The following is a 13,850-nucleotide window of genomic DNA, read 5'->3' on the forward strand; positions in this document are numbered from 1 at the left end:
AAGACCTGTGATTGGTGGAAATACAATCCTCTATTTGCATAACAGACTGTACCATGATTGATATAAACATGAGAGAACTGCTGTGACCTTTGCCTGTTCCCCTTTCTGACTCAGCTCAGTTTGTGAGTAGCTGAGAGACCGCCTCTTTGCCTTCCCTCTGATGTCCTGATAAAGACTTCTCTCTAGTGGTCTTGCCCACTTTTACTGAGCTGCTAACAGAAAGAAGAGAAGCAGCAGCAGTGACAGGGAAGAAATACGCCAGCAGTGAGGTATGCAAGCTGAGCAGCCAGAGCAAAACTGACAGGAGTAATGGGGCAGAAGCAGGCAGGGGCTAGCCATTGGTGGACAGTGCAGAACATAAAACTGACCACCACAGGAGCTGTACACTTGGGTCCCTGAACCTGTGCCCGGAATAACTGGAGTTGCTTCTTCTTGCCTACCTGGGATTTTCTGGATAGTGCAGTAGAGTACTAGCCAGCTGGGTTGTAACAGACAGATGATAATGGGGAAAAATGATTAAGGCACTGCCTTAGATTGGAATATAGATGATCACTTAATTAGCTCCTTGCTCTTCCAAAATGTGTGTGATGCAGTTTCTTCCTTCTTAAATACTCCTGTACATATACAGACATCTTATCAATACACCAAATTTGTATATCTATCATGACCACCAAAAACTAGCAGTGGGGTGCATGCTTCTCCACATAATCCTCTCCTATTAGAGTATGGGTCTGCAGACGGAAAATTCTTAACTCTTATAAGAATTAACTTCTTCCAAAGGAAGAAAAAGAATACTGTGATGCCAAACTGACATTTTTATATTTTCTACCACTGACTGCTAATGTGGCCTTTCTCTTAGAGGACATCTGGGTGGGACTGGGCTTGGCTAGTCCAACAAGCACTTTTGGGGTTCATTTTTGGTTAGCTCATAAAACAAAGTCCTGATTGTTCATCCTCAGAAGAGAATGTCTGTCTGGATGGGATGTGTTCCACTTTTAGCCTAGTAGGAAATGAGGTAATCCTTGGGTCATGCTGTAGCAGCTTTGTTTATCTGTAGCAGTTTCCATGGGTTGCAGATGCTTTGTGCAGTGATAAGAAGTCTGCAGGAAAGTTCTCCTAGCCTCTGGCATACGCCCCTCTGACCTGCAGGCTTGAAAAGGTGTGGATTGGTGATTTTAAGAGGACCATTAACTGTTGAGCTGTTGTTGCTCACCTAGGTGCTGCTTGTGTTTTTGTTTGTTCTCCCTCCACCCTCTTCTGTTTCACAGTTCTATGTAACAACATAGAACAGCAATTGGCTCTGAAGCTCTGTTGGGCCTTGCTGGCTGGAGAAGCTCTTTGCACAGTTGTAGAGATCTGATTTCCTGGAGTCACCTGGACAGGCATGGTTTAATAGCTAGTAATAACTACCAGTGTTAGCTGCCTGTTTTATGCCAGGTGTTTTGTGCTTGGCCCTCTGATAATTTTTAACAATCTTTGTGGTTGGTGGTAGTCTTATTCTTTGGGCAAAGAAACAGGCTTCAAGATTGAGTAGCTTTCTCAGGATAACCAAACCTGTCTGTAGCGGAGCCGGGGGACCATTCCTAGGATGCTCTGACTCTACAACTCATCGCCAATATTCTTTAGGACCCCCTAGGTTCACTCATCTGGGAGCAGATCCCTGTACCTTATTATATGTAGTTATTTATTTTGGCGATACTGGGATTTGAACTCAGTGCCTCACACTTGTGAGGCAGGCACTCTACCATTTGAGCCATGCCTAAAATCCTTTTTCAGTTATTTTTCAGATAGTCTCATGTTTTTGCCCGAGAATGGCCTCAGACTGCAGTCTTCCTACCTGTGCCTTCCAAGTAACTGGGATTACAGATTGACCACCATGTTCAGCCTGTCGGTGGAGCTGGGATATGGCTAACTTTTTGCCCTGGCTAGCCACAAACTACAGTCCTTCTGCCATCTCCACCTTCTGAGTAGCTGGGATTACAGGCGTGTACCCAGCCCTTTGTAATTTATATTTCTGCTGTAAATGAACTGGACCTGATAGTGGAATAAACTCAGAAGGCAATTTAAAAGATAGAATTAAATTTTATGCCATATTTTTTAACAATTTATCTTTCCTCTCTAAATCCTTTAGGTAGCTTCCTTCAGAAGTTCAGTAAAGTTTTCAGAACTTCCCTTTAAAAAAAAAATTGAGACTCATGTTCCTCTCATAACTTTTATTTGAGTAGAAGGAAAAACGCCATGTAACTAGCTGAAAATCTTGGTACTCCACTTCCTTACTGCAAGTTCTGTTTTTATGCAGAAATTTAAATTGTGGCTGTTATAATCAAGTTGAATATAATTTCCCATCCCATATCTTTGTAGAGTAGCTATAGACATTGTTAAAATCTGCATTATGTACGAAGGCAGTCATAAGTCCAGTGCCCCTCTGAAAACAGTCATGTCTTTAGAGCTCGTTTACAGTATTAAGTCTGATTTGTGCACATGCAGTTGACTTTAATACTGGGTCTATATTATGCAACCTTAGTTCTAAAAATGCTGATTTCCCCCCTAGATGCTTTATCCAAAAGGCTATAGGACTTGAAAGCTAATCTGAGAGCCACTGGAGCCTAATGGAAAAATTAACATGAGCAACCTTGCTAGTCTTGGGGGTTGATCCCCAGCAGGTGGATGAGGTGCTGACTCTCCCAGTTTACTTTTTTTTTTGTGATACTGGAGTTTGAACTCAGGGCCTCACGCTTGCTACACAGGTGCTCTACCACCTGGACCACTCCACCAGCCCTTTTTGTGTTGGGTATTTTTCAAGATTGGGCCTGGGGTGGCTTTGAACCGGATCCTCCTGATTGCTTCCTCCTGAGTAGCTAGGATTACAGGCATGAGCCCCTGGCGCCTGGCTCAGTTTACTCTTTAATGAAGATGCATCCAAGAAACCCTCAGTGCTCCATTTTCTTTTAACCCTCAATTTTTTTTCTTTACAAAAATAAGCCTTTAATCGTAACAAATTCCAGATTTATGGCATATTTTACTTAGGATGATTCATAGTTTCTCCTTCAGATTGTGAGTTCACGTCTGAAGGGAAAATTCTGGGTTCACAGTTCGACACCTTTCTTAAATGTCTGTTTCATGACCTTCCATAGGCTGGCATTCTGCCTGACACTCATTTTAGTTATACACAAATAGAGCTGGCAGTAACCTCACTGGTACACTCATCCAATTGCTAATAGTCTTCTGCCAAAAGGACTGAAAGAGATAAGCATACTTGTGCTGCCCAACACCAGACACACGCGCGCACACACACAAACTCTCTCACTCCTAGATCACCTGCTTCTCTCCCTGTTTGTTCCTACCCCATCGTGTCTGGGAAAACAGTCATTTTATCAGTCCTAAGTAGATTTCAGTGCTCTTGCTTCACCATGGAGTTTTGCCTAGGTGGGCCTGGACTGTGATCCTTCTACTACACCTCTCACACAGCTTGTGCCACTATGCTCAGCTTCTTTAGTTGAAGAGGGGTCTTGCCTTCAGCTGGCCTTGAATCATGGTCTTCTGGATTGATGCCTTTTGGTGGTGTGAGCCTGGGAACCCAGCCTTGATTTTAGTCTTTATTGACATGTAGTCATAACTACTTCAGAAGATTGTCAGGAATTTATAAAAGTTAATTCTGAATAAATTGGACAATGCTATAATTACTAGTTGGATTCATGACTCAAAACATTTTTTGTCTTTAAAGTAATTCTTCTGATTGAAATATATACTCTCTCCAATTTGGAAATGAAGTGAAACTAGGTATGCTGTAGGGGTGATAGTATTAAAAAAATTTAGGGAATGATTCTTCTAAATTACAGCTTTACACTTACAAGGCTAGGAGATTATGTGGATTTACAGTGTGAGAGATGATGTCATTTACTCAGGACAAGGAGGGTTGATGGAAAATCTCTTCTCCTAAGCATTGAAACATACTCTAGTAAATAGCTCCCTGAGATGATCTCCTGCAATGATAGTTTGATCCATATTTACATTTAAAAAGCTGTTTCCTATTCCTAAAATCTCTTCCCATCTCTGACTGTTAAGACCCAAAGGCTTTTATAGCTGGAGAAGCCTTAGTGCCTGCAGAGATTGAAGTTATAAGGGGACTTGAGGCCCAGAGAAACAGGGGTGATGGGTTGTTTGTAGCCATCAAGTCTTAAAGTGGGTTTGAGTATGTTTTTATTATTTTGTCATTGATTCTCACATGCCATCCTTATTTCCTTTCTAAGTCATCTTAAATATCCATCCACTTAGGGTGTAGGGGTGGACTCTAGAGCGGTGAAACTGAAGATTGGTACCTGGCACACAGCCAGTTTTATACAAATGCTTATTAAATAAGAAAGACAGTATATGTGAGTTGAGAGAGTTGCAAAGAAGAATCCCTGGAGTTTGAGAGTTGGGCACAGGGTGCCTGTTAAAGGTTCTTTTAACTGCCACATCTTTTGTGAAATCTTCCTGCTCACTTGTGAAACACACTGGTTCCCTCCCTTCCTCTCCTCCTCACTCCCCAGTTGCACTGTGTGTTTATTACAGAGTTCATTCCATTTCAACTGACTTTGCGGTTATCTGCACTGGGGTGTGTGTGTGTATATGTGTGGGGTGTGTGTGTGTGTGTGTGTGTGTGTGTGTGGCTTTCACCTTATTTGTCTTCACCTTCTAATTATGATGCCTGAACTTGATGCATGCCACTGGCTAGTTGTTGAACACAGTTGAGCCAGGTGTTATAGAAAGTTTTAAAAAGGAACATTTCCTGCCAGAAAAATACACAGAGCTGTTGTGTGAATCGTTTGACTAGTTCCTCCTGACATTGGTATCTGTGTAATTGGTCTGGCTGCCCTTTAGAGGGCAGCTTTTTTGTTTTTCTACCTTATGTTACATGTTAAATGTAGAAATTCCATGAAGATGGAATTAGTCCGGCAGAAGATGCTTCAGCTTCCATACACTTCATAAAAAGAATTCCACTTAGAAGGCAGTAGGAATCTGTTGTGGAGTTACGTGTTTGTGTGAAGTAACATCTTTGTATTCAGGAACCTGTTGTTCTTGTTTAATAGTCATCCTGGCCTGCCATTCGGTGTTCCGAGGCTCCTTTCAGTTGGGCTTACTTGGTGGTGTCCTCCTCTGTTTACAGGCAGTGTGGCATAGGAAGAACCCTTGTAACATGATGTTGTAGGCCATGTCCTTTTGAATAATGGGTTCAACTTTTCAGTATCTATAACCTTGCACATGTTACTTTACTTTTTGAGGTCTCAGTTTCCTTGCCTATAAAGTGAGAATGATATATACCTCTTAAAATTGTTAAATAGAGAAAATGACATGTCATATGCCTGGTATGTAGTAGGTACTTGGTTGGTAGATACTTCTTGCTAGCTTAGAATTGCATGGCAGTGAGAGATTTCTTTTGTCACAGGACAAAGAGCAAAAGGGGAGGATTCTGGGGAAAACATAAGTAGAAAAAACATTGTTTTCTCTTTCAGTGATAGCAGAAAGCTTAGTTTGTTCTGAGTTTGAAACCTCTCCCACAGGCATGGGAGAAAAGCAGTCTGTACAGGTGTAGGTTGAGGGAACTACTGGATGCCCTGGTGCCTTTGGTGAATCAAAGTATGAGGTAGCATAACTTAAACAACAAAAACATTAGCTCAGTTTTCTTTCCTCCCTCACCCATCAGAACAGTATTTTATAGAGGAAGAATGGTGATGATAGAAATAGTATACTTTAGGCTAATTGAGATTGGTGTTTGAAAGTTGAGAAAAACAGCTATGCTTTGTTGACTATGATTAGCGTATTGGAAATACTTAATTCTGAAAGACTAGAAGTCCAGCAGAAAGTCTTTTTTGATGGGACTGAGGTTTGAACTCAGGGCTTGGTTTGCACTTGCAAAGCAAGCGCTCTACCACTTGAGCCATACCTACAGTCCATTTTGGTCTGGTTATTTTGGAGATGAAGTCTCATGAACTATTTGTTCAGGCTGGCCTTGAACTACGATCCTCCCAAGTTCAGTCTCCCAAGGAGACATGCATGAGCCACTGGCACCTGGTTCACCAGAAAGTCTTGATTACCTGCAGAAACTTGGTGCTGCTAAAGCTTGGTAATTTGGCTGCAGCTGAACTGTTTGGGATGGCGGATAGGTTGTTGCTAAAGTCATAGCCCAGGAGGAGCCCACCTGCCCTTCTGCGCAGTGGGCAGCATAGAGTCTTTGCGTTTTCTGAACTGGGACAGCATTGCATGACCCTATGCAAACCAGGTGATCTTGATGTTCTCATTGCATTAATGGTTGAGATAGGAAAGAACGTGTATCTGAGAACAGCTATTTACTTTTTAGGGAATGGATTGGTAGTAACAGAAAAGGAAAATTAAAGTTGCTTTGCACTTTTCACAGTGCTTCATCATTTGATTTATTGGGTTGTGGTTGTAAGTGCCAGGCCAGCTGTACAATTCTTGCCATATCCCTGTGTAAGTGGTGTTTTCCTGTTGCATTTTCAAATCTGTTCAGCTCAGTAGGTGTGAGACTTCTCAGTGTATGCTTTGCTTCATGGTATCCTGGAGTTTCCATTTTCCAATTGCATGTTGAACAGCAGTAGTTGATATTATTAGTCCATTCTGTGTTAAATACGATGTTACAGCCATGGTGAAAACTAGGACATAAAATTGTTTACTGTTTGTTCAAGGAATTCATTCATATTTGCAGTAACAATGTAAATAGTCAAAAATATAGTTTTAAGAAGTTTGAAAAAATACCATCAGTGTCCGGAAGGAGGGATTTTTTTTTTATGGGATGAGAAAAGAGGTAAACCGACCCACCAGTGTCCTCCTTTCACCGGTGAACTCTAATACTATTTTCTTTGCTGCCCATACTTCCTTTAGGTCACAACTGCTGTGAGACAGTGAAAGTGCTGCTCTGTGCCTCCAAAGAGGGCGTGCCTGTGTTTGTGGTGGCTGAAGAAGATTTTCATTTTGTCCAGGATGAGGCCTATGATGCAGCTCAATTCCTGGCGACCAGTGCTGGGAATCAACAGGCTCTGAATTTCACTCGTTTTCTTGACCGGTCAGGACCCCCATCTGCGGATGTAAATTCCCTTGATGAGAAGGTTGCACTGGCATTCAGACACCTGAAGCTGCCAGCAGAATGGAACGTGTTGGGGGCAGATCACACTTCTCATGGTGAGAATTTATGTGATTTATAAACAGCCTTTAGACTTGGAACACTTGGGTGTTTCTACTTGTATGTGGTCACTCAGGTCTTCCACAGCGGCCAAATAAACATTAGACTTACTATTGCAAAGTGGCCTTGAAGGCATCTGTTAATGTTCTTTGAGCTGTTAATCCTAGGGTACCCAAGTAGACTGGTGCTGCTTGAGGCTTGAACTCTTGAGCCAGAAGGTGATCATCCATCATGAGGAGAGTAGCATTTTGGTTTTAGTGGTGATCGAAGAAGGCTTTTTTGCTACTGTGTTCTGAAGTGTGCTGGAGATTGTATGGAGATGGAGGAAAGGAAATTGGGGAGTGTGTCAGGGAATCATGATAGGATAAGCTTCTAGAAACCGCCCCCCCCCCCACCCAACTTCTTTAACCAGGGTGCTGATTTTATCTTGTCTCTCCATATAGGAGTTCCTTAAATAAAGGTTTCTACAAACACAAAAGCCACTGATGTAATAAGTACCAACAAATAGTACCTACAAATATCCTCTTATTCAGAAAAGTGTTTCCTTACGTAATTATTCTTGTAGCAGATGACATCTGATAGATGTCATGACTACACATACATATATTTTTAAGAGTGAAAAATACCTGGCCTCTGTAAATACCAACTTGTTTCCATTCTGAGTGCGAACTCAGTTGAAAAATTAGAAATCTCACAGATAGAGATCAAAATGTTTGCCTTAATGCTATTGAAAGCTGTGTTGAAGACTGATCTTAGAATTCTTGTCAGAAGGCTTTGCTTGTACTTTCCACTTCATCTCTGAAAGAGTGTTTGGTTACAACTGTCCTAGAGTCCACCTGGCTTTGATTATTGTGTCGTGGAGAGTGAGCAGGCCAGAGGTCTCCTCTACAGGTGAGCAGTTAGTTCCTGAGGAGAGTTGCTCAGAGGGGACTGAACTAGGGCATACTCAGTTTGTTCTGTCACACACATCAGATAAGTCAGCTCTTCCTCCCATGGAAGAGTGCTGTAGTTTGCAAGTGTTGATTCTCTTATTTAATCTACTAAATTTAAACAGGTTACCCTGTGACCAACAGTGGAATGCAATCCTGTGTTATCAGGGGCCTTACTAACAGATACCAAGTAAAATACAAAAGAAAGTGTAGGCTGTAAAATCAAGGGAGAGACCATAGTGTCCAAGAAACTTTCATTGGTAAGATTGCAAGTTCAGATAGTTGACATTATATAGGACTTCGTACCTATTGAGAACCCTAATGATGGGCCCTAATGCCCTTAGCTCCAACCTTCTCTGTACTGATATGGGAACGATTATCTTGTTCCTTTTACAAGTCAGTATTAAGATAGTTTGACATTAATGTGGAGCTTACAACATTTTTATAGTTTTATTTAAAGAGGGCCTTGGACACAGTTCGTGTTGTGATGATTAAAAAGAACTGTTAGAAAAAGCCAAGGGCTGAAACTTTGGATTTATTACTTCTTTCTGACCTAATCTACCTAACCAAGTTGCTGGGATTACAGACTGTGCCTGACCTTCTTGAATGCATTTGAAATGCATTGTACTAAGTAAAAGTACAAAGTAAAAGGTTATGTACTATATGGTTCCATTTACATGACAATCGTTAGTTGTCAGGGCTGGGATTGCAGGGAAAGGCCTGATTGCAGAGTATTACGAGGTAATTTTTAGAGGGCGTTGGAGTTATTTGTATCTTGTTTGTGTACTTGTAAGAATCTATGTGTGTGTTAAAATGTATAGAACTGTACATTGTCCATAAGGGAATGTAATTGTACATATATTAAAAATAGCAATTTAATAATGAAAGTAATTGAACAGATTTAAGTGTTTTAAGTGTATACACTGCAAGATAAAATGTATGCAGGAGACTTGATAGAAATGTCAGTAAGTCAGGAACTCTGGTCTCAAGTACTTAATTCACATTCTATAGTTTAGATTGTTCTCTTAGTTGTGGCTTGAAATTTAAGAACCCTAAGTATACTCAGGGCAGATGAGCATCAGTTAAGAACTTACTGTGCTTGCTGTTGAGGGACCAATGCAATGGAACTGTCTGATCACATCAGTCAGGTGCACACCAGTTAATTTTAAAAAGGTATGTAAACGAAATGGGTAGGAAGTAAGTGTGGTGCCTGGTGTGACAATACAAATAAATAGGGCACCTTGTTATGTAAGCTGACGACTTGCTCTTGAGAGCTAGGATGTTTATAGGTTTTCTAGCCTAAGACTTATACAAAAGAGTTGAGTAAGATTGATCACTAATCCTCCTACTCTGTAATGGAAGAGATGTGGTGCTTTTTAGCTATTTTTTTTTCAGGTCAGTGACTCCTTTGAAAGTAGCTCAGATTTTTCCTGTGAAAAAAAACACGCATGTAGCTGCCTAGCTACAGACACATACATGGGGTGAATTTCACCATCTCCCTGAGCTTTAGACATGAAGTTAAGAAGCCTTGGTTTAGATTTGACTTATCTTTTTCATTGTTTAGAGAGTAGAACGACCTTACATATTTAATATGGTACATTATCCCTGTACAAGAGGAAAAACAATGAAGTCTAAGCTTCTAGACCAATATGGCTATTAATTTCTGTACAGTAACACATCTTACGGAATTATAAACTTTTCAAAGCAAAATGATGGTGCTGATGTTAATCCTCACTTTCAAGTTAAGCAAGAGGGGGTTTGTCCATGTGAATCCCAAGTTTTTCTTCTTCCCTAGTTACTTAAGGAGTCTCTCCACTGTATTTGTTTTTGACACAGTTCTGCCTTAATTGAAGGTGATAAGGATTCAGCCCAGTGGAGGGTGAATGATGGGGGCAAGAATACTCTCCTTTTCTGAGTTTCCAAGTCTCACTTAGTTATCTGAGCTCTTCAGTGCTTTAGGGGTTAGTGAGAATGGTGAAGTGGGTGGTTTTGTCCTGAAAGACCTGAGTACAGTAGCAATCGGCATGACTCTCAGGTAGTTAGATTGGGCCTGTTGAAGATTTGCTCTAGAGAAAGCAAGGAGAAACATCCTGGTGGAAGTCTTTATTCTTATTTGTCATAGTGTTGTATAACACAGTGAAAAGAGGACATGATTTTCCTTGAGGTGAGAATCCTCCCCACAGAGATTTGGGTGGAAAGAATGAAGACAGTTTAAGAAGACTGTCCTAGTTTGATTTTGATTACTACATTCTCAAACCATAATCATTTGGTGATCCTGTCAGAGTATTTGATAGCTTTCCATGGAAATTTTTCCTTAGTTATAGTAGTATTTGTGTTTTTAGCTATTGTCACTTTCAAAAAAGAAAGTAATAAAACATAAAAGGCCACTATTGGATTTTTTTCCTTGATGAAGGGTTAAGAACTATGGATTCTAAAGATGAGCAGTGTCTGGTAACTGCAGAGCTTAAGCTGTACTAGATTTTGTTGGCCTCCCTGGCATTGCTCGTGTCACAGGGTTAAAAGTCTTTTTCCCTAAAACCCATTTTTCTCACCCTGGCCTGTTAAGAATGCTTTTCTTCCTCATACAGTGTAAGTCTGGCTCATGAGGGTCTTATGGGGGGGTAGAAAGAATGGTGATTTTGGAATCTCCTAGGTACCGGTTTGAAGAGTGCTGGGTGGTCTGGTGGGATAGGAAAGTGCGTGCAGTCCTTGATGATTATTAGTCAGGGAATCTAATGATTTGAAGAGGATGCAGCCCCTCTTCTGTAGTGGAAGGCCTCCCAGGCACATGAGCTTTCTTGGGGCTATGTGGGAAGTGCACTCAGTGTGCACATGGACAGCAAGCAGGAGTTCAGACACTTTGCCACTGCCTTTTCTGTGAGTAGAAGCTCAGTCTTTGGAGAGTCCCAATTAAGTATGGTTAAACAGGAAACCTTTCTAAAATGGGTCCTAGGAGATACCATTGCAGCATAAAGGAAAGGGAAACGTATAATGAGTATTCAGATAGGACACTCTTGAATATGCTTTTCTTTGAGACACCAAACTATAGTTTAGAAGATACTGTTCATTCGTCCTTTAAAAGATTGAAGAAGACAGATATGAAATTAAGAGAAGGAAACAATAAAGAGAAAATGGTCACAGTTGCCATCCTTACATGGTCAGAAATGAGAGATCCTGAGTAGGCTCGAACTCCATGGCACAGCCTGAAGCAGACCTCCCTGGAGAAAATCACCCTCTCTCCAGGGGAAACCCGAGCCCCAATTTATTTTTTTCCTTATTCATTCACTTATTTAATTTTTGGCAGTACTGAGGTTTTAACTCAGGGCCCCTTGAGCCATGCCTCCAACCCTAAACCCTGTTTTATTTTTATTGTTTAGTACTGCTTTTAAAGTTTTCCAACTGATTCAATCAGGTCTACTTATATTACCCAGGATAAACCTTCCTTATGAAGCCTACTGATTTGGGGTTTAAGTTACATCTGCAACAGAAGCTATTAGGAGGGCAAAGATGGAGTTGGCAGAAATGCTGCTAGGATATTCAGAATTTCAGAGAGTAATTAAATTCACACTGGGATGAAGGACCCTGAATGACATTGTAGAAAATCTAGCTAGTGATCTAAAAAATAAAAGTTGAATAACTCCCAGAATATAGAGGAAAACGACCAAGAATCATGAGAGGAAAAAGAGATACAGAGAATTGAGAATGGAGATAGATCATGAGTTAGCTGTGCAGTTGGTGCTCAATTTAAACTTAGACAAAAGGAACAGAAGGTTAGGGTAAAAGCTTTTATGTTCTTAACATAGACTAGAAGAAACTCCATTTGTATGTTCATTTATGTATGTGTCCCTTTTACCTTGACCTCCTCTTCTACAAACGTAATTCACATGATTTCTGTGAAGATCAAATTAAAAATGCGTGAAAAATGAGTAGGAGAATATTGGCACACACCGAGGTGCATACATGCAGTGGGTACTCCTCAGCAGTGAAAGGAGTGCACTACTGATAGATGGCAGCATTGTGGGCTACCCAAGCAGCTTAGTGCTGGAGTATCTCATACAGTTCTGTTATATGAACTCTTAGAATAGGCAAAACCTATGGTTTTGAGCGCAGCATTTAACTAGGAATGGGGGGTTAACTGGGAAGGGGCGCAAAGGAACTTTGGATATTGATAATGCTTTATATTTTAATTGGAGTTTGCATTAGTAAAGATACATGCATTTGTCAAAATTCTTCAGGTTTCCTGAACCATTTCAAATTTTTTATGGTTCTTACAAATACTGTTTATTTTAATGAAGCTGGTGTGGACAATGTCCATTGAAAACTTGTGCTGGGGAGGTGGGGGACAGGGGGAAGAGATGGCCCAAACAACATATGCACATATGAATGAATGAATAAACAAACAAGCAAAAAAAAAAACCTGTGCCCCAGGCCAAAAAGTACAAATAAGATCAAAAGGAGCAATGTTCTATTCTGTACACTTTTGTGTGAATAATTACTAACTGCTGATGAAATGAACACTTTTCTCACAGGTATTTTATAAATCTTAAATGTTTTCTCTTCAGCGAAGCTATCTGTGGAATTAGTTACTACTCTCACCATGTCTGTCATCTTGACTTCCACTTCTTTTGGTTCAAACTCTCAGGCTCTAAACGTAGCTTCAAGTTTAGGAAGGTCATTTTCCCACAGTTCAGCTCCCACTGAAAGGCACAGTCCAGTAGTGAAGCAGCCACATGCCATAATTTCCGGCCCAACTGGGATGTCATTATGAGCGTTCTCTTTTCAGTCTTACTTAATCACCACAAACCTGAGAATGCACAGTCTCAAGAAAGTGGTCTCTCTGTGCACACAGGTAATTTTTTGAAAGGAGAGGACAATATGAAGGGGGTTATGGTTTGATTACCAAAAATCAGTGCAATGCGAACAAGACAATACTAGAATTCAAATTACCAGATGTTTAAAGGATGAAATGCCAGTATTCAAATCCATTCTGAACACCACATTATAAAAGAACTATTTTTTCTTTCTCTTTTATTTTATCATTGCTGTGTTTACTTGCATGTGTATATATTGTTTGTGCTATCCCCCACCCCTGCTTCCAGGCTGAACCTGTTCTGCCCTCTTCTCCGATTTTGTTGAAGAGAAAACATAAAAGGTAATAAGAAAGACAAGGTGTTTTTGCTAGTTTGGGATAAGATAGCTATACAGAGAGATTCCTAGCATTGTTTCCATGCACTTGTGTCAAAAGAACTATTTTTAAAATAAAAAGACTATCCAAATGGTAGGGTGACAACTCCCCACCTCCACATTTGTTACTGATAAACTTCCTGACATTTTCTTCCCTCATTCCTTTACAGAGGATTGTCAGGAACTCTCTGCCCTTCAGTGAATTCATTGGAACTCCCTGTCTTTGACAGTATGATTCCTTGAGTTTTTCTTTTTTTGATGGGGCCGGTGTTTGAACTCTGGGTTTCACACTTGGAAGGCAGGTGCTCTGCTACTTGAGCCATGCCTCCAGTCCATTTTGTTCTGGTTATTTTGGAGATGGGTTGCCCAGGCTGTCCTCCAACATCCCAAGTAGCTAGGATTACAGGGGTGAGCCACTGGTGTCTAGCTGATTCTTTTGAGTCTCCTGAGATGCATGGTCATACTCACTTTGAAGTTAAACTCACTGCTATCCTGTCCCATAACTTTGAGTTTAATGTATTCTTCCTTCCTTCCTTCTTATCCCCCAAATCCTCAGT

At 40.7% G+C, this 13,850-nt stretch overlaps 1 protein-coding gene across 9 annotated transcripts in view; it reads left to right on the top strand.

Annotated features, from left to right (window-relative positions):
• Nucleotides 1-13,850, top strand: part of Akap13 (A-kinase anchoring protein 13) — a 273,195-nt gene that overhangs the window by 92,009 nt on the left and 167,336 nt on the right. For all 9 annotated transcript variants that reach the window (XM_020185782.2, XM_074061538.1, XM_074061537.1 and 6 more), the window contains exon 4: nt 6,883-7,179. In XM_020185782.2, the coding sequence (XP_020041371.2) occupies nt 6,883-7,179 (297 nt within the window). The remainder of the gene's footprint in view (nt 1-6,882; nt 7,180-13,850) is intronic.

The sequence above is a fragment of the Castor canadensis genome, chromosome 19 (genome assembly GCF_047511655.1).
Source record: "Castor canadensis chromosome 19, mCasCan1.hap1v2, whole genome shotgun sequence".
Classification (NCBI taxonomy): Eukaryota; Metazoa; Chordata; class Mammalia; order Rodentia; family Castoridae; genus Castor; species Castor canadensis.